General features: G+C 35.2%; 2 protein-coding genes across 4 annotated transcripts; both read right to left on the bottom strand.

Annotated features, from left to right (window-relative positions):
• Nucleotides 1–2,045, bottom strand: LOC122974453 (ladderlectin-like). Its single transcript, XM_044342486.1, has 6 exons — nt 2,009–2,045; nt 1,797–1,891; nt 1,645–1,695; nt 1,177–1,286; nt 307–441; nt 1–120 (listed from the first exon to the last, which is right to left on the bottom strand). The coding sequence occupies exons 2-6, from the start codon at nt 1,855–1,857 to the stop codon at nt 1–3; spliced, it is 477 nt and encodes a 158-aa protein (XP_044198421.1). The 5' UTR covers nt 1,858–1,891; nt 2,009–2,045.
• Nucleotides 2,046–4,528: 2,483 nt separating this feature from the next.
• Nucleotides 4,529–15,840, bottom strand: LOC122974269 (ladderlectin-like). 3 transcript variants are annotated; one of them, XM_044342293.1, is made up of 6 exons: nt 7,644–7,667; nt 7,492–7,542; nt 7,024–7,133; nt 6,158–6,292; nt 5,863–5,971; nt 4,529–4,937 (listed from the first exon to the last, which is right to left on the bottom strand). In XM_044342293.1, exons 1-6 carry the CDS (start codon nt 7,663–7,665, stop codon nt 4,870–4,872), a joined length of 495 nt encoding a protein of 164 aa, XP_044198228.1. In that variant the 5' UTR covers nt 7,666–7,667; the 3' UTR covers nt 4,529–4,869. The 3 variants fall into 3 exon arrangements, 1 of the variants encoding a protein (XP_044198228.1); XR_006400277.1 differs by lacking the exons at nt 4,529–4,937; nt 5,863–5,971; nt 6,158–6,292; nt 7,644–7,667 and adding exons at nt 15,584–15,678; nt 15,798–15,840 and having other exon boundaries at nt 7,123–7,133; XR_006400276.1 differs by lacking the exons at nt 4,529–4,937; nt 5,863–5,971; nt 7,024–7,133; nt 7,492–7,542; nt 7,644–7,667 and adding an exon at nt 14,964–15,018 and having other exon boundaries at nt 6,221–6,292.
• Between the last annotated feature and the right edge of the window lie 1,874 nt (nt 15,841–17,714).

The following is a 17,714-nucleotide window of genomic DNA, read 5'->3' as shown; positions in this document are numbered from 1 at the left end:
CTATGGTTTACTTGAGAAGTTCATCTGAATACAGTCCTGGTTCCCGTCGTTATTAGGTTCTCCGCTGCACCAGTATGAGTAGGTGAAAGGTGTGCCATCACTCCAGAGCCAAACACCCTCCTAGAAGATCGAATAGAAGACAATTGATGCATATAAATAAAGATAATCTAAATGTTAACACCACTCTAAATACCAAGAGGTTTGATATTCTTATTTACTGATCTATTTACTTGATATCAAGTAACTTGAAGTCAAGAATGAACTTTCAAGCTCATAAGACATCTTTTGTTATTATACATGACATACCTCTTGGCTGTCAGAGCCTCCAATCCATGTCTTAGGAGACCCTTGAATATGATCTGATATTATCTTCTTAATCTCGTTGTACTCCCAAGTTCCATGAATCGATGCAAGGTGTGCACCCATGGACTGGCAGTTTCTCTATAGTGGAGATAAACAGAGAACAGAGTAGAGATGTGAATAGGAAGGTGCTGCTAATCTTTCTTTAAACAATATCCTCAATATCACTGAACACAGAAACACAGGACTCTACTGGTGTTATAACAATACGATAGGTCTATGTTGTGACCACCAGCTTCAATTATTTCAACTGTTACTGAGAAATCATGTTTTGTCTCTCATTTTGGTGGACAGCTAAAGATATGACAATACCCATGAGCCTCAGCTGCTGTTGCTATGGAGAAGAAGCCAGTCAGAAGTGAGAATCACTGCGTTAATAAATTTAAAACCCTTTGTTGTAGAAGTTGCAAACAAAAAGTGATGCCATAGTTGCAGAATTCACTCAAAAGTGATCCAGAAATAAAAACTGAGCTGATTTACATTGCAGATTGTAGTTTTGTACCTTGGATTTTCTTTCTTTTTTTTTTAAATCAAAGTACCAGATATTATCTAATGCAGCTGTTCATCTTGTCTACTGATGATTCAACTGGAAGAGTCTAATCTGTAGAAATGTTCCAACTGTTAGTCACCTAACATTGTCTATGGGGAGAATGAAGTGGGTGCGCCCAAAATACTTTGCAACTTGATAAAGCTGCCCAGAAAAAATAATAACATGAGTAATAAGAGAACACTAAAGTTAGATGAGGAAGTTACCAAGTGTGCAAGTCAAAGAAAATGTTGAAGTGTTCTTCAGTGAATACAAATCATCTCGATTACCTCAGCTTGAGCCCAGGTCAAGGTTCGAGGAACGAAGAGGAAACAGCGGCCGTTGTACTCAATCCAGCGGGAGGGACAGGATGTTGACCTCTTGTCAACACGATGCTCCTCTGAACACAAATGGTGGAGAAAAGTGGGTCACATTGACTTTCCACACAGTGTGATGCACTTAAACCCTTACATGCTGACAGTAGCTATCCTACAACATGTTTGAATAGTGATTTTAGAGTTTTTGAATAAACACGGATCAAATTTAACCCAGAAAATCATCTATGTACAGAAATATGTATCAGCTGCATAAAAAATATTTCCAATTTTGTATATTCAGGGTCATGTTAAGAAAAACATTTCTGGCTAAAAGAAAGATGTTTGTGGTGTTTTTAATGCTCTCAAATGTAAACATGGGTCAAATTTGATCTGTAAGTGTTCATTCAGCTAATATTAATCTGAATAAATAAATGTATTCACCTTCTTGAATTATTGCCTCTGTCTCCTTGTCTTTCTCTGCTTCTTGAAGAGCTGGACAGTTAAAGACATCAGTTAGAGGTTATTATTAATATTATTATTATTATTTATTGAGGTCTAAAGACAAAAACACACAAATTCAGTCAGATACTCACCAGCAGCTCCAGCCAGAGCCATCATGGAACAAAGGAGTACAGACACAGTCAGCAACTTCATGGTGGAGATGATGCAGACCTTATATGATGCTTTCCTTCAATAAGTATAGAGACAGACATGTTAGTGATATTTAAAGCAGATAAACTGTGGTGAATGATGAGAGAGAACCAAATAGAAGAAAAGAGCGTGAAGAGAGAGAAGCAAAGCAAACCTGCTTTTGGAAAAAAGTATTTGTCCCTGCTCTGACCAACACCAACATGGCTTTTAAGTCACTCTTAGCTTTCTTTTTATATCCAAATATCCTCCTCTTCTTCACATTCTTACATCCATATATGGTCTATCATTAGGACATCTGCCAGTTACATGCTGATGTTATATGACTTAACACAAAATAGTGACATTTTCTTTAACTGTCACTTACAACATACCCCGTGGAACATTGTTTTTTATGTTTGAGGTTAAAATTTCGGTGTATCTGCTAGGTGCAGAAAACCGCAGCTTCTCTTTTGGCCTCAGGTTGTCTAATGGTTGTCTATGTATTTGTTGTTTGTTTGTGTTTGTTTAGTCACTCTTGACAGTTTAGATCTTGTCAGATATTGTACAAATTGTGCAAGTTCTGCACAAATGGTGTAAGACATTTGACTGTTTTATTTATCACCAATTAAAACTGAATAACTTAGTTAGAAATAGGCTTGAGTGGATTTGTCTCCAGTTTCATTTCAATAAATGTTCAAATGATCCAATATTTCACTAAAAATCAAAGATCAAAGAAAAAGTCCAAAACCTGAAAACAGATTTGTGTATCAGAACTTTGTTTTTTCTTCTTTCCTCTCCCATTAATCATCTCACGACCCTTCAGATTTATCTGCTGACCCTTTAGAGGGGCCCGACCCCTAGGTTGGGAACCACTGGACTAAACTAGCTAACTGTATATAAAGTAATAATACTTTAAGTACATCAAGCTCATAATACTTATGTACTTTTACTGTAGTAGGATTTTTCATGCAGGACTTGTACTTGTAATGGAGTATTTTTATGTTGCTGTATTGGTAATTTTACTCAAGTAAAGGACCTGAATACTTCTTCTAAGTTCTTTATCAGATGAAATGAGACAAGAATTAGATGATATGTGATCAGATGACCTCGGATGTCGCCATAAAGATGAAGCACACAGGTAACGTCAGCTGAGATAAGGAGGAATGTCATTAATATATATATGTGATCATTTATTTGACAAGTCTGCCTCTTCATCTGCACGCTTTAAAGTGGTAGCATCACTCAATAAAAACAATAATAGAGCATAATAAGAGCACACATTGTTTCCTCTGACAGCACAGTCATGAGATTTTCTCCAGCAAGACAGAAGAGGATGTGAAATATCTGCAGATGATAAAGTTACTGCTCAGACAGTGAATGCACATGAGACGCAATGTTGTTTTTAATGTATTCATTATTTCAGTCTGTATGTACTGATATTCTATATGTAAATTAATTATTTAATAACACGTTATGATGCAAATGTCACGTAATTTATAGGAATAATTTAGCTAACTCGTGTCAAAATAGCAGTACACTTTCTACTCCCCTTTTTTCTCACAGAAACAGACTCTCCTCCTCTCCCTGTAATATTACCCATGATGCAAGTTAAAATGTGAAAAATGAAAAGAAAATCATTCTGATGAATGATGAAAGTTGTTTTATACTTCCTTTATTAATCAGAAGTGAACGCAAATAAAACATTTTTTAATAGATTGGTAATCAGAAAACAAAATCTAAACTTGGGAGTGATATTACATTCGAGTTGGTTGATATTTGTCTTGGTATAAAACTGAGGTGATGTAGTATCTAAAGCTGCAACGATTAGTCAATTAATCGATTAGTTATCAACTATTAAATTAATCGCTATTGTTGATAATCAGTTAATCATTTGGAGTCATTTCTAAGAAAAAAAAGTCAAAATTCTCTGATTCCAGCTTCTCAAATGTGAATATTTTCTTCAATCCTCTATGGCAGTAAACTGAATATCTTTGTGTTGTGGACAAAACAAGACATTTGAATACGTCATCTTGGGCTCTGGGAAACAGTGATCAACATGTTTCACCATTTTCTGACAATTTTAGACTGAACAACTAATCAATTAATCGAGAAAATAAGTCAAAAGTTAAAGATGAAAAAAGCGAACTGACAAAAGGCCTCATGTGACGACCCAAAAACAGCCTCAAAAAGCCTCTCAGTCACTCTTAGCTTAGGCATGGGGAGTCAGGAATATTATGTATTATGTATATTTCTTACAGATTTTTGAGCTATTGGTAGTTTGCTTATCATTATTTTTAACTATATTTAACATAGTTTAATATACTATACCTCTCATGTGCTTTAAATTTTAATATGTATATTGCAGAATAACCACATCATCTGCCAATTCAGCTGGTTTAAATAAACATCCTGGATTTAACTTCAACATCTCTGGTTGAGTTCTTACTGGACACAGTAGCAGCAGGCCAGTTCCTAGTTAATCAGTTAAATTACTATTTTTCAGTGCCAAATTTTTTTTTTAAATGTATTTTAGGTTTAATTAACTTGAAATTATAAAACATACATATTTAAGTAAAGTTAAGGACAAAATTACTTAATTCCACTAAATCTCTGAATGATATTTTACAGTGTAGATGTTGATCTGACTGTGATACCCATAATAATTGTTCCATTTAAAATAGAATTACAAACCAGCTTGTTTCATGCTTGCGTCTTTAATTTGCACAATATGAGACAGAACAGTTCAATCTCCAGAGTAAGAAAAAGCATTCTTTTCATAACACATTCAGTTTGGCACAAGACCTAAAAGACAATCCAGCTCCCGTTTGTGTCACTTGTTGCTTCCTTCCTTAAGTAGCTTTACAGTGATAGCAAGATAGAAAGAAAGATGAAAAATGATTTATAAAGCTGTTAGGTTATATATGAGACTGATGATAAAATGACAGATTAACTTGTGACAATAAACACAAACACATATCCACTAATGTTTGTGCTTTTCACAGGTATTTCATGCCTCTCTTATCTGCTCAGGAATCATCAGACTTTCTTGGCACAGAGAGATGACCGGCGAGCATCACACCATACATCATCCCAGCAATTGTTACCTGCAATTATTAAAAACACAGGACGTCAGCATGATTGTCAATCATATCATGTAATATTTTGATGCAGATGTAGATTAGATTATCGTTTCTTAAAGGGGAACTCAGCTGATTTTCCACATCAAAGTCTGTTTCCAGGTTGATGAAAAAAGTCATATAAGCCTTTTGTGGCTCCAGAGGGAGCTGTGTGACATCTGATAAATTGTCTGTTGGGGCTGAATACTACAAGTGTGGGGGTGTGGAGTTAGAAAGAAGTGAGGTTACCAGACCCATGTAGCTGCTCCTCATCTCTGCTGGAGGCTAGCAGCTCCAGGCTACATTAGATTAACTACTAGGATAACACACCTGAAAGGTATAATATGTAACTTTTCCGCATTAAAATGTCTAAAAATGACTAGACCTATGTTATATATTTTGTTAAGTTGTGTACGTATGTAATCCCAAATGTTTCCAACAATATTCAAACCCAGACAAATCCGTAATTTTAATCAATGTAATGGTCTGTTTCATTTGGTCACCTGTTAATGATGTAATTTCCCCTTTGTGCATGTGTCAGCATTGTGGTTGTCCACAAGAAACTGAAAGTCATAAATGGATTTTTTACTCAGTTTTAAGACACATTTTAATGATACACTTTTTAGATCTTGGTTGTTTTTAACTATAGCTTTTAACCGGATGAAGGATTTTAATCATTGGACGTCTGGATCTTAAGTTATCAGAGAAACAAGCTGAGCCTATAGAGCCTATGGACACACAGGTTTTCCAGCAACATCATCAATGAAATGTCCATGCAGGCACATTTTTAGTTTTTCATGAAGTCACCTTGTTTTTTTTATGCGTCCTTTCTTATCTACACCACTTACATAAATACATAATTCTACATAATTACATAATTCTCTCATGCAAAGTAATGTATTCTATGGTTTACCTCCGTAGTTCATCTGAATACAGTCCTGGTTCCCGCCGTTATTAGGTTCTCCGCTGCACCAGTATGAGTAGGCGAAAGGTGTGCCATCACTCCAGAGCCAAACACCCTCCTAGAAGATCGAATAGAAGACAATTGATGCATATAAATAAAGATAATCTAAATGTTAACACCACTCTAAATACCAAGAGGTTTGATATTCTTATTACAAGGTCTATTTACTTGATATCAAGTAACTTGAAGTCAAGAATGAACTTTCAAGCTCATAAGACATCTTTTGTTATTATACATGACATACCTCTTGGCTGTCAGAGCCTCCAATCCATGTCTCAGGAGACCCATGAATATGATCTGATATTATCCTCTTAATCTGGTTGTACTCCCAAGTTCCATGAATCGATGCAAGGTGTGCACCCATGGACTGGCAGTTTCTCTATAGTGGAGATAAACAGAGAACAGAGTAGAGATGTGAATAGGAAGGTGCTGCTAATCTTTCTTTAAACAATATCCTCAATATCACTGAACACAGAAACACAGGACTCTACTGATGTTATAACAATACGATAGGTCTATGTTGTGACCACCAGCTTCAATTATTTCAACTGTTACTGAGAAATCATGTTTTGTCTCTCATTTTGGTGGACAGCTAAAGATATGACAATACCCATGAGCCTCAGCTGCTGTTGCTATGGAGAAGAAGCCAGTCAGAAGTGAGAATCACTGCGTTAATAAATTTAAAACCCTTTGTTGTAGAAGTTGCAAACAAAAAGTGATGCCATAGTTGCAGAATTCACTCAAAAGTGATCCAGAAATAAAAACTGAGCTGATTTACACTGCAGATTGTAGTTTTGTACCTTGGATTTTCTTTCTTTTTTAAATCAAAGTACCAGATATTATCTAATGCAGCTGTTCATCTTGTCTACTGATGATTCAACTGGAAGAGTCTAATCTGTAGAAATGTTCCAACTGTTAGTCACCTAACATTGTCTATGGGGAGAATGAAGTGGGTGCGCCCAAAATACTTTGCAACTTGATAAAGCTGCCCAGAAAAAATAATAACATGAGTAATAAGAGAACACTAAAGTTAGATGAGGAAGTTACCAAGTGTGCAAGTCAAAGAAAATGTTGAAGTGTTCTTCAGTGAATACAAATCATCTCGATTACCTCAGCTTGAGCCCAGGTCAAGATTCGAGGAACGAAGAGGAAACAGCGGCCGTTGTACTCAATCCAGCGGGAGGGACAGGATGTTGACCTCTTGTCAACACGATGCTCCTCTGAACACAAATGGTGGAGAAAAGTGGGTCACATTGACTTTCCACACAGTGTGATGCACTTAAACCCTTACATTCTGACAGTAGCTATCCTACAACATGTTTGAATAGTGATTTTAGAATTTTTGAATAAACACGGATCAAATTTAACCCAGAAAATCATCTATGTACAGAAATATGTATCAGCTGCATAAAAAATATTTCCAGTTTTGTATATTCAGGGTCATGTTAAGAAAAACATTTCTGGCTAAAAGAAAGATGTTTGTGGTGTTTTTAATGCTCTCAAATGTAAACATGGGTCAAATTTGATCTGTAAGTGTTCATTCAGCTAATATTAATCTGAATAAATAAATGTATTCACCTTCTTGAATTATTGCCTCTGTCTCCTTGTCTTTCTCTGCTTCTTGAAGAGCTGGACAGTTAAAGACATCAGTTAGAGGTTATTATTAATATTATTATTATTATTTATTGAGGTCTAAAGACAAAAACACACAAATTCAGTCAGATACTCACCAGCAGCTCCAGCCAGAGCCATCATGGAACCAAGGAGTACAGACACAGTCAGCAACTTCATGGTGGAGATGATGCAGACCTTATATGATGCTTTCCTTCAATAAGTATAGAGACAGACATGTTAGTGATATTAAAAGCAGATAAACTGTGGTGAATGATGAGAGAGAACCAAATAGAAGAAAAGAGCGTGAAGAGAGAGAAGCAAAGCAAACCTGCTTTTGGAAATAAGTATTTGTCCCTGCTCTGACCAACACCAACATGGCTTTTAAGTCACTCTTAGCTTTCTTTTTATATCCAAATATCCTCCTCTTCTTCACATTCTTACATCCATATATGGTCTATCATTAGGACATCTGCCAGTTACATGCTGATGTTATATGACTTAACACAAAACAGTGACATTTTCTTTAACTGTCACTTACAACATACCCCGTGGAACATTGTTTTTTTTGTTTGAGGTTAAAATTTAGGTGTATCTGCTAGGTGCAGAAAACCGCAGCTTCTCTTTTGGCCTCAGGTTGTCTAATGGTTGTCTATGTATTTGTTGTTTGTTTGTGTTTGTTTAGTCACTCTTGACAGTTTAGATCTTGTCAGATATTGTACAAATTGTGAAAGTTCTGCACAAATGGTGTAAGACATTTGACTGTTTTATTTATCACCAATTAAAACTGAATAATTTAGTCAGAAATAGGCTTGAGTGGATTTGTCTCCAGTTTCATTTCAATAAATGTTCAAATGATCCAATATTTCACTAAAAATCAAAGATCAAAGAAAAAGTCCAAAACCTGTAAACAGATTTGTGTATCAGAACTTTGTTTTTTCTTCTTTCCTCTCCCATTAATCATCTCACGACCCCTCAGATTTATCTGCTGACCCTTTAGAGGGGCCCGACCCCTAGGTTGGGAACCACTGGACTAAACTAGCTAACTGTATATAAAGTAATAATACTTTAAGTACATCAAGCTCATAATACTTATGTACTTTTACTGTAGTAGGATTTTTCATGCAGGACTTGTACTTGTAATGGAGTATTTTTATGTTGCTGTATTGGTAATTTTACTCAAGTAAAGGACCTGAATACTTCTTCTAAGTTCTTTATCAGATGAAATGAGACAAGAATTAGATGATATGTGATCAGATGACCTCGGAGGAGGAATGTCATTAATATATATATGTGATCATTTATTTGATAAGTCTGCCTCTTCATCTGCACGCTTTAAAGTGGTAGCATCACTCAATAAAAACAATAATAGAGCATAATAAGAGCACACATTGTTTCCTCTGACAGCACAGTTATGAGATTTTCTCCAGCAAGACAGAAGAGGATGTGAAATATCTGCAGATGATAAAGTTACTGCTCAGACAGTGAATGCACATGAGACGCAATGTTGTTTTTAATGTATTCATTATTTCAGTCTGTATGTACTGATATTCTATATGTAAATTAATTATATAATAACACGTTATGATGCAAATGTCACGTAATTTATAGGAATGATTTAGCTAACTCGTGTCAAAATAGCAGTACACTTTCTACTCCCCTTTTTTCTCACAGAAACAGACTCTCCTCCTCTCCCTGTAATATTACCCATGATGCAAGTTAAAATGTGAAAAATGAAAAGAAAATCATTCTGATGAATGATGAAAGTTGTTTTATACTTCCTTTATTAATCAGAAGTGAACGCAAATGAAACATTTTTTACTAGATTGGTAATCAGAAAACAAATAAAATCTAAACTTGGGAGTGATATTACATTCGAGTTGGTTGATATTTGTCTTGGTATAAAACTGAGGTGATGTAGTATCTAAAGCTGCAACGATTAGTCAATTAATCGATTAGTTATCAACTATTAAATTAATCGCTATTGTTGATAATCAGTTAATCATTTGGAGTCATTTCTAAGAAAAAAAAGTCAAAATTCTCTGATTCCAGCTTCTCAAATGTGAATATTTTCTTCAGTCCTCTATGGCAGTAAACTGAATATCTTTGTGTTGTGGACAAAACAAGACATTTGAATACGTCATCTTGGGCTCTGGGAAACAGTGATCAACATGTTTCACCATTTTCTGACAATTTTAGACCAAACAAAGAGTCAATTAATCGAAAAATAAGTCAAAAGTTAAAGATGAAAAAAGCGAACTGACAAAAGGCCTCACGTGACGACCCAAAAACAGCCTCAAAAAGCTTCTAAGTCACTCTTAGCTTAGGCATGGGGAGTCAGGAATATTATGTATTATGTATATTTCTTACAGATTTTTGAGCTATTGGTATATTATCAAAATTGATTGATTGTAATACTTTTTTAATGCAACTAACATCAAATCTTTACACTTTGGGAGATGATTGCAATAATGATAAAGAATCATTTGAATCCATTCTTTGGTTTACTTTGGTACAATATGATGATTTATAAACTGAAAAAAAAACAAAAATCAAAACATCCAAAACCATACTCAGCATTATAGCTGCCCATCGGCAGGGCATACATTTTTGTAACGATGTAAAGTCAACTTTAAGAAAATGAGTCAATTGAACAAAATGGAATTATATTACCAATACCCAAAATGCTCCAAAAATTTAAGTGCACTCAAAACAACTGAGTTCCTTCAACAATTCATTGAGTTATGTTAAATTCACAAAAATGAGTGACTCCAACTTTTTTCCAAGATTAAGTTATTTTAAGCTACTTCTTTAATTAAGATTTACTGTTAGGCATTATAGTGGATTGGATGCACTTGGGATTCATAATTAGTTTTGACCCTGAAGTTTTGCAGTTTGTACCTTTGATTGTTTTTTCCATCAAAGTAGCAGATATTATCTAATGCAGTTGTTCATCTTTTCTACTAATGATTCAACTGGAAGAGTTCCATGTCAATCCAATCTGTAGAAATGTTCCAACTGTTAGTGACCTAATGTTGTCTATGGAGAAAATGGACCAGATGCGCCAAAAATAGCTCTTCACACTTTGCAACTTGATAAAGCTGCCCAGAAAAAATAACAATGTGAGTATTGAGATGACACTAAAGTTAGATGAGGAAGTTACCAAGTGTGCAAGTCAAAACAAACAGAATAAACAAAGAGTTCAGTTTTTCTACTAAAATGTATTTACTTAGTATTGGTTCTTGGACCAGCCAGACCCATCATGGAACAAATGAATACAGACACGATCAGCAACTTCATGGTGGAGATGATGCAGACCTTATATGACGCTTTCCTTCAATAAGTATAGAAACAGACATGTTACACCCTGATGGTGTGACTCAGTGCTGACTTTCTGTTTTGACAAGTAGCTTTCTTATCGGATGGTTTTGGATCTGCCCCACTTTTAATAAGAATCTCTAGAGAAGTGAGTCGGCATTAGATAAATATAAAGGAGCCTGTAAGCTGTTGGCCTCTAATTGGCTCCACAGAGGAGGTTGAAGGGTTAGTCCACCAAAATGACACACAGCTATAACTTCTCACAGTCCTCTAGCTGCATCTATGCATGGAGGTAGATTGGGATTCATTTCTTGAAGGTTTTAGATGGCATCGGAAGTTAATGGAGTTAAGTTTGTGCAACTCAAAAATGAGTGCCCAAATGAACATTGAAACATGTTTTTCTTGCTGTAATCACTCCTCCTGTTCATACTGACCATTACAAGATTCCTTCATAATGCATTTACAATGTAGTGATGGGAGCAAAACCCACAAGCATTAATTTGAGCTAAAATGTTTTTAAATGTTTATCTGAAGCTAATATGAGGTTATATGCCAATATGTTTTCCTGTTGAGCTGTGGTGGAAGTATAGTAACAAAAACACTGTAATGTTGAAAGATATCTACTTGATTTGACTCATTTGGACGCTGAAGCTTCATATTAGCTTCAGATCAACTTTTAAATACATTTTTGTACAGAAGGAGGACTGTGGATTTTGTCCTCCATCACTTCCATTGTAAGTGCATTATGAAAGGATCTTCTAATGGTCAGTATGAACAGGAGGAATAATTACAGCAAGAAAAACATCTTTCAATGTTCATTTGAGCTCCTGACTGTTGTTTTAAGACACACTTGAAAAAATGTGAACCTGTCCTTTAAAGAGCACTTAAACAGCACTGTCTTTGCACTTGTAACTCTTGATAAACCAAAAGGTGACATGCTGTCACTTTAGGGACCATTTTCTTTAATAGAAAGTAGTTCTAATGAAAATTGCTCGCAGTGAGGTCGATTGAGTAACAGACTTTAGATGCAAGAATATTTTCTTTTTCTTTTCCTTAATCGGTGAATGCCACAAATTATCTTTAATCACTCACACGTGTCACTTAAGAACATCTCTGTAAATTTTCAACTCAATTCCTTTTAGGCATGGGGAGTCAGGAATATTATGTATTATGTATATTTCTTACAGATTTTTGAGCTATTGGTAGTTTGCTTATCATTATTTTTAACTATATTTAACATAGTTTAATATACTATACCTCTCATGTGCTTTAAATTTTAATATGTATATTGCAGAATAACCACACATCATCTGCCAATTCAGCTGGTTCTAAATAAACATCCTGGATTTAACTTCAACATCTCTGGTTGAGTTCTTACTGGACACAGTAACAGCAGGCCAGTTCCTAGTTAATCAGTTCAAGTAGTATTTTTCAGTACCAATTTTTTTTTTTAAATGTATTTTAGGTTTAATTAACTTGAAATTATAAAACATACATATTTAAGTAAAGTTAAGGACAAAATTACTTAATTCCACTAAATCTCTGAATGATATTTTACAGTGTAGATGTTGATCTGACTGTGATACCCATAATAATTGTTCCATTTAAAATAGAATTACAAACCAGCTTGTTTCATGCTTGCGTCTTTAATTTGCACAATATGAGACAGAACAGTTCAATCTCCAGAGTAAGAAAAAGCATTCTTTTCATAACACATTCAGTTTGGCACAAGACCTAAAAGACAATCCAGCTCCCGTTTGTGTCACTTGTTGCTTCCTTCCTTAAGTAGCTTTACAGTGATAGCAAGATAGAAATAAAGATGAAAAATGATTTATAAAGCTGCTAGGTTATATATGAGACTGATGATAAAATGACACATTAACTTGTGACAATAAACACAAACACATATCCACTAATGTTTGTGCTTTTCACAGGTATTTCATGCCTCTCTTATCTGCTCAGGAATCATCAGATTTTCTTGGCACAGACAGATGGCCGGCGAGCATCACACTGTAAATCATCCCAGCAATTGTTACCTGCAATTATTAAAAACACAGGACGTCAGCATGATTGTCAATCATATCATGTAATATTTTGATGCAGATGTAGATTAGATTATCGTTTCTTAAAGGGGAACTCAGCTGATTTTCCACATCAAAGTCTGTTTCCAGGTTGATGAAAAAAGTCATATAAGCCTTTTGTGGCTCCAGAGGAAGCTGTGTGACATCTGATAAATTGTCTGTTGGGGCTGAATACTACAAGTGTGGGGGTGTGGAGTTAGAAAGAAGTGAGGTTACCAGACCCATGTAGCTGCTCCTCATCTCTGCTGGAGGCTAGCAGCTCCAGGCTACATTAGATTAACTACTAGGATAACACACCTGAAAGGTATAATATGTAACTTTTCCGCATTAAAATGTCTAAAAATGACTAGACCTATGTTATATATTTTGTTAAGTTGTGTACGTATGTAATCCCAAATGTTTCCAACAATATTCAAACCCAGACAAATCCGTAATTTTAATCAATGTAATGGTCTGTTTCATTTGGTCACCTGTTAATGATGTAATTTCCCCTTTGTGCATGTGTCAGCATTGTGGTTGCCCACAAGAAACCATCATAAATGGACTTTTTACTCAGTTTTAAGCCACATTTTAATGAAACACTTTTTAGATCTTGGTTGTTTTTAACTATAGCTTTTAACCGGATGAAGGATTTTAATCATTGGACGTCTGGATCTTAAGTTATCAGAGAAACAAGCTGAGCCTATAGAGCCTATGGACACACAGGTTTTCCAGCAACATCATCAATGAAATGTCCATGCAGGCACATTTTTAGTTTTTCATGAAGTCACCTTGTTTTTGTTATGCGTCCTTTCTTACACCACTTACATAAATACATAATTCTACATAATTACATAATTCTCTCATGCAAAGTAATGTATTCTATAGTTTACCCCCGCTTTTAATCTGAATACAGTCCTGGTTATAGAGGTCATTAGGCTCTCCGCTGCACCAGTATGAGAAGGCGAAAGGTGTGCCATCACTCCAGAGCCAAACACCCTCCTAGAAGATCGAATAGAAGACAATTGATGCATATAAATAAAGATAATCTAAATGTTAACACCACTCTAAATACCAAGAGGTTTGATATTCTTATTACAAGGTCTATTTACTTGATATCAAGTAACTTGAAGTCAAGAATGAACTTTCAAGCTCATAAGACATCTTTTGTTATTATACATGACATACCTCTTGGCTGTCAGAGCCTCCAATCCATGTCTTAGGAGACCCTTGAATATGATCTGATATTATCCTCTTAATCTGGTTGTGCTCCCGAGTTCCATGAATCGATGCAAGGTTTGCACCCTTGGACTGGCAGTTTTTCTACAGTGGAGATAAACAGAGAACAGAGTAGAGATGTGAATAGGAAGGTGCTGCTAATCTTTCTTTAAACAATATCCTCAATATCACTGAACACAGAAACACAGGACTCTACTGGTGTTATAACAATATGATAGGTCTATGTTGTGACCACCAGCTTCAATTATTTCAACTGTTACTGAGAAATCATGTTTTGTCTCTCATTTTGGTGGACAGCTAAAGATATGACAATACCCATGAGCCTCAGCTGCTGTTGCTATGGAGAAGAAGCCAGTCAGAAGTGAGAATCACTGTGTTAATAAATTTAAAACCCTTTGTTGTCGAAGTTGCAAACAAAAAGTGATGCCATAGTTGCAGAATTCACTCAAAAGTGATCCAGAAATAAAAACTGAGCTGATTTACACTGCAGATTGTAGTTTTTTACCTTGGATTTTCTTTCTTTTTTTTTTTTAAAATCAAAGTACCAGATATTATCTAATGCAGCTGTTCATCTTGTCTACTGATGATTCAACTGGAAGAGTCTAATCTGTAGAAATGTTCCAACTGTTAGTCACCTAACATTGTCCATGGGGAGAATGAAGAGGGTGCGCCCAAAATACTTTGCAACTTGATAAAGCTGCCCAGAAAAAATAATAACATGAGTAATAAGAGAACACTAAAGTTAGATGAGGAAGTTACCAAGTGTGCAAGTCAAAGAAAATGTTGAAGTGTTCTTCAGTGAATACAAATCATCTCGATTACCTCAGCTTGAGCCCAGGTCAAGGTTCGAGGAACGAAGAGGAAACAGCGGCCGTTGTACTCAATCCAGCGGGAGGGACAGGATGTTGACCTCTTGTCAACACGATGCTCCTCTGAACACAAATGGTGGAGAAAAGTGGGTCACATTGACTTTCCACACAGTGTGATGCACTTAAACCCTTACATGCTGACAGTAGCTATCCTACAACATGTTTGAATAGTGATTTTAGAGTTTTTGAATAAACACGGATCAAATTTAACCCAGAAAATCATCTATGTACAGAAATATGTATCAGCTGCATAAAAAATATTTCCAATTTTGTATATTCAGGGTCATGTTAAGAAAAACATTTCTGGCTAAAAGAAAGATGTTTGTGGTGTTTTTAATGCTCTCAAATGTAAACATGGGTCAAATTTGATCTGTAAGTGTTCATTCAGCTAATATTAATCTGAATAAATAAATGTATTCACCTTCTTGAATTATTGCCTCTGTCTCGTTGTCTTTCTCTGCTTCTTGAAGAGCTGGACAGTTAAAGACATCAGTTAGAGGTTATTATTAATATTATTATTATTATTTATTGAGGTCTAAAGACAAAAACACACAAATTCAGTCAGATACTCACCAGCAGCTCCAGCCAGAGCCATCATGGAACAAAGGAGTACAGACACAGTCAGCAACTTCATGGTGGAGATGATGCAGACCTTATATGATCCTTTCCTTCAATAAGTATAGAGACAGACATGTTAGTGATATTTAAAGCAGATAAACTGTGGTGAATGATGAGAGACAACCAAATAGAAGAAAAGAGCGTGAAAAGAGAGAGAAGCAAAGCAAACCTGCTTTTGGAAAAAAGTATTTGTCCCCGCTCTGACCAACACCAACATGGCTTCTCAGTCACTCTTAGCTTTCTTTTTATATCCAAATATCCTCCTCTTCTTCACATTCTTACATCCATATATGGTCTATCATTAGGATATCTGCCAGTTACATGCTGATGTTATATGACTTAACACAAAATAGTGACATTTTCTTTAACTGTCACTTACAACATACCCCGTGGAACATTGTTTTTTATGTTTGAGCTTAAAATTTCGGTGTATCTGCTAGGTGCAGAAAACCGCAGCTTCTCTTTTGGCCTCAGGTTGTCTAATGGTTGTCTATGTATTTGTTGTTTGTTTGTGTTTGTTTAGTCACTCTTGACAGTTTAGATCTTGTCAGATATTGTACAAATTGTGCAAGTTCTGCACAAATGGTGTAAGACATTTGACTGTTTTATTTATCACCAATTAAAACTGAATAATTTAGTCAGAAATAGGCTTGAGTGGATTTGTCTCCAGTTTCATTTCAATAAATGTTCAAATGATCCAATATTTCACTAAAAATCAAAGATCAAAGAAAAAGTCCAAAACCTGAAAACAGATTTGTGTATCAGAACTTTGTTTTTTCTTCTTTCCTCTCCCATTAATCATCTCACGACCCTTCAGATTTATCTGCTGACCCTTTAGAGGGGCCTGACCCCTAGGTTGGGAACCACTGGACTAAACTAGCTAACTGTATATAAAGTAATAATACTTTAAGTACATCAAGCTCATAATACTTATGTACTTTTACTGTAGTAGGATTTTTCATGCAGGACTTGTACTTGTAATGGAGTATTTTTATGTTGCTGTATTGGTAATTTTACTCAAGTAAAGGACCTGAATACTTCTTCTAAGTTCTTTATCAGATGAAATGAGACAAGAATTAGATGATGTGTGATCAGATGACCTCGGATGTCGCTATAAAGATGAAGCACACAGGTAACGTCAGCTGAGATAAGGAGGAATGTCATTAATATATATATGTGATCATTTATTTGACAAGTCTGCCTCTTCATCTGCACGCTTTAAAGTGGTAGCATCACTCAATAAAAACAATAATAGAGCATAATAAGAGCACACATTGTTTCCTCTGACAGCACAGTCATGAGATTTTCTCCAGCAAGACAGAAGAGGATGTGAAATATCTGCAGATGATAAAGTTACTGCTCAGACAGTGAATGCACATGAGACGCAATGTTGTTTTTAATGTATTCATTATTTCAGTCTGTATGTACTGATATTCTATATGTAAATTAATTATTTAATAACACGTTATGATGCAAATGTCACGTAATTTATAGGAATGATTTAGCTAACTCGTGTCAAAATAGCAGTACACTTTCTACTCCACTTTTTTCTCACAGAAACAGACTCTCCTCCTCTCCCTGTAATATTACCCATGATGCAAGTTAAAATGTGAAAAATGAAAAGAAAATCATTCTGATGAATGATGAAAGTTGTTTTATACTTCCTTTATTAATCAGAAGTGAACGCAAATAAAACATTTTTTACTAGATTGGTAATCAGAAAACAAATAAAATCTAAACTTGGGAGTGATATTACATTCGAGTTGGTTGATATTTGTCTTGGTATAAAACTGAGGTGATGTAATATCTAAAGCTGCAACGATTAGTCAATTAATCGATTAGTTATCAACTATTAAATTGATCGCTATTGTTGATAATCAGTTAATCATTTGGAGTCATTTCTAAGAAAAAAAAGTCAAAATTCTCTGATTCCAGCTTCTCAAATGTGAATATTTTCTTCAATCCTCTATGGCAGTAAACTGAATATCTTTGTGTTGTGGACAAAACAAGACATTTGAATACGTCATCTTGGGCTCTGGGAAACAGTGATCAACATGTTTCACCATTTTCTGACAATTTTAGACCA

The sequence above is a fragment of the Thunnus albacares genome, chromosome 22 (assembly GCF_914725855.1).
Source record: "Thunnus albacares chromosome 22, fThuAlb1.1, whole genome shotgun sequence".
Lineage (NCBI taxonomy): Eukaryota > Metazoa > Chordata > Actinopteri > Scombriformes > Scombridae > Thunnus > Thunnus albacares.
This window is presented reverse-complemented; position numbering and strand designations above follow the sequence as displayed.

Bases quoted from the DNA above. Each gene is read 5' to 3' on its own strand.
- LOC122974453 (XM_044342486.1), bottom strand. From the start codon at position 1,857: ATGAAGTTGCTGACTGTGTCTGTACTCCTTTGTTCCATGATGGCTCTG. The intron at 1,287-1,644 runs GTGAATACATTT...ATTTGTGTTCAG, and splicing joins AGAGGCAATAATTCAAGAAG to AGGAGCATCGTGTTGACAAG. The intron at 442-1,176 runs GTAATCGAGATG...TCTCCACTATAG, and splicing joins TGACCTGGGCTCAAGCTGAG to AGAAACTGCCAGTCCATGGG.
- LOC122974269 (XM_044342293.1), bottom strand. From the start codon at position 7,665: ATGGCTCTGGCTGGAGCTGCTG. The intron at 5,972-6,157 runs GTATGTCATGTA...TCGATCTTCTAG, and splicing joins GAGGCTCTGACAGCCAAGAG to GAGGGTGTTTGGCTCTGGAG. The intron at 4,938-5,862 runs GTAAACCATAGA...TAATAATTGCAG, and splicing joins TATTCAGATGAACTACGGAG to GTAACAATTGCTGGGATGAT.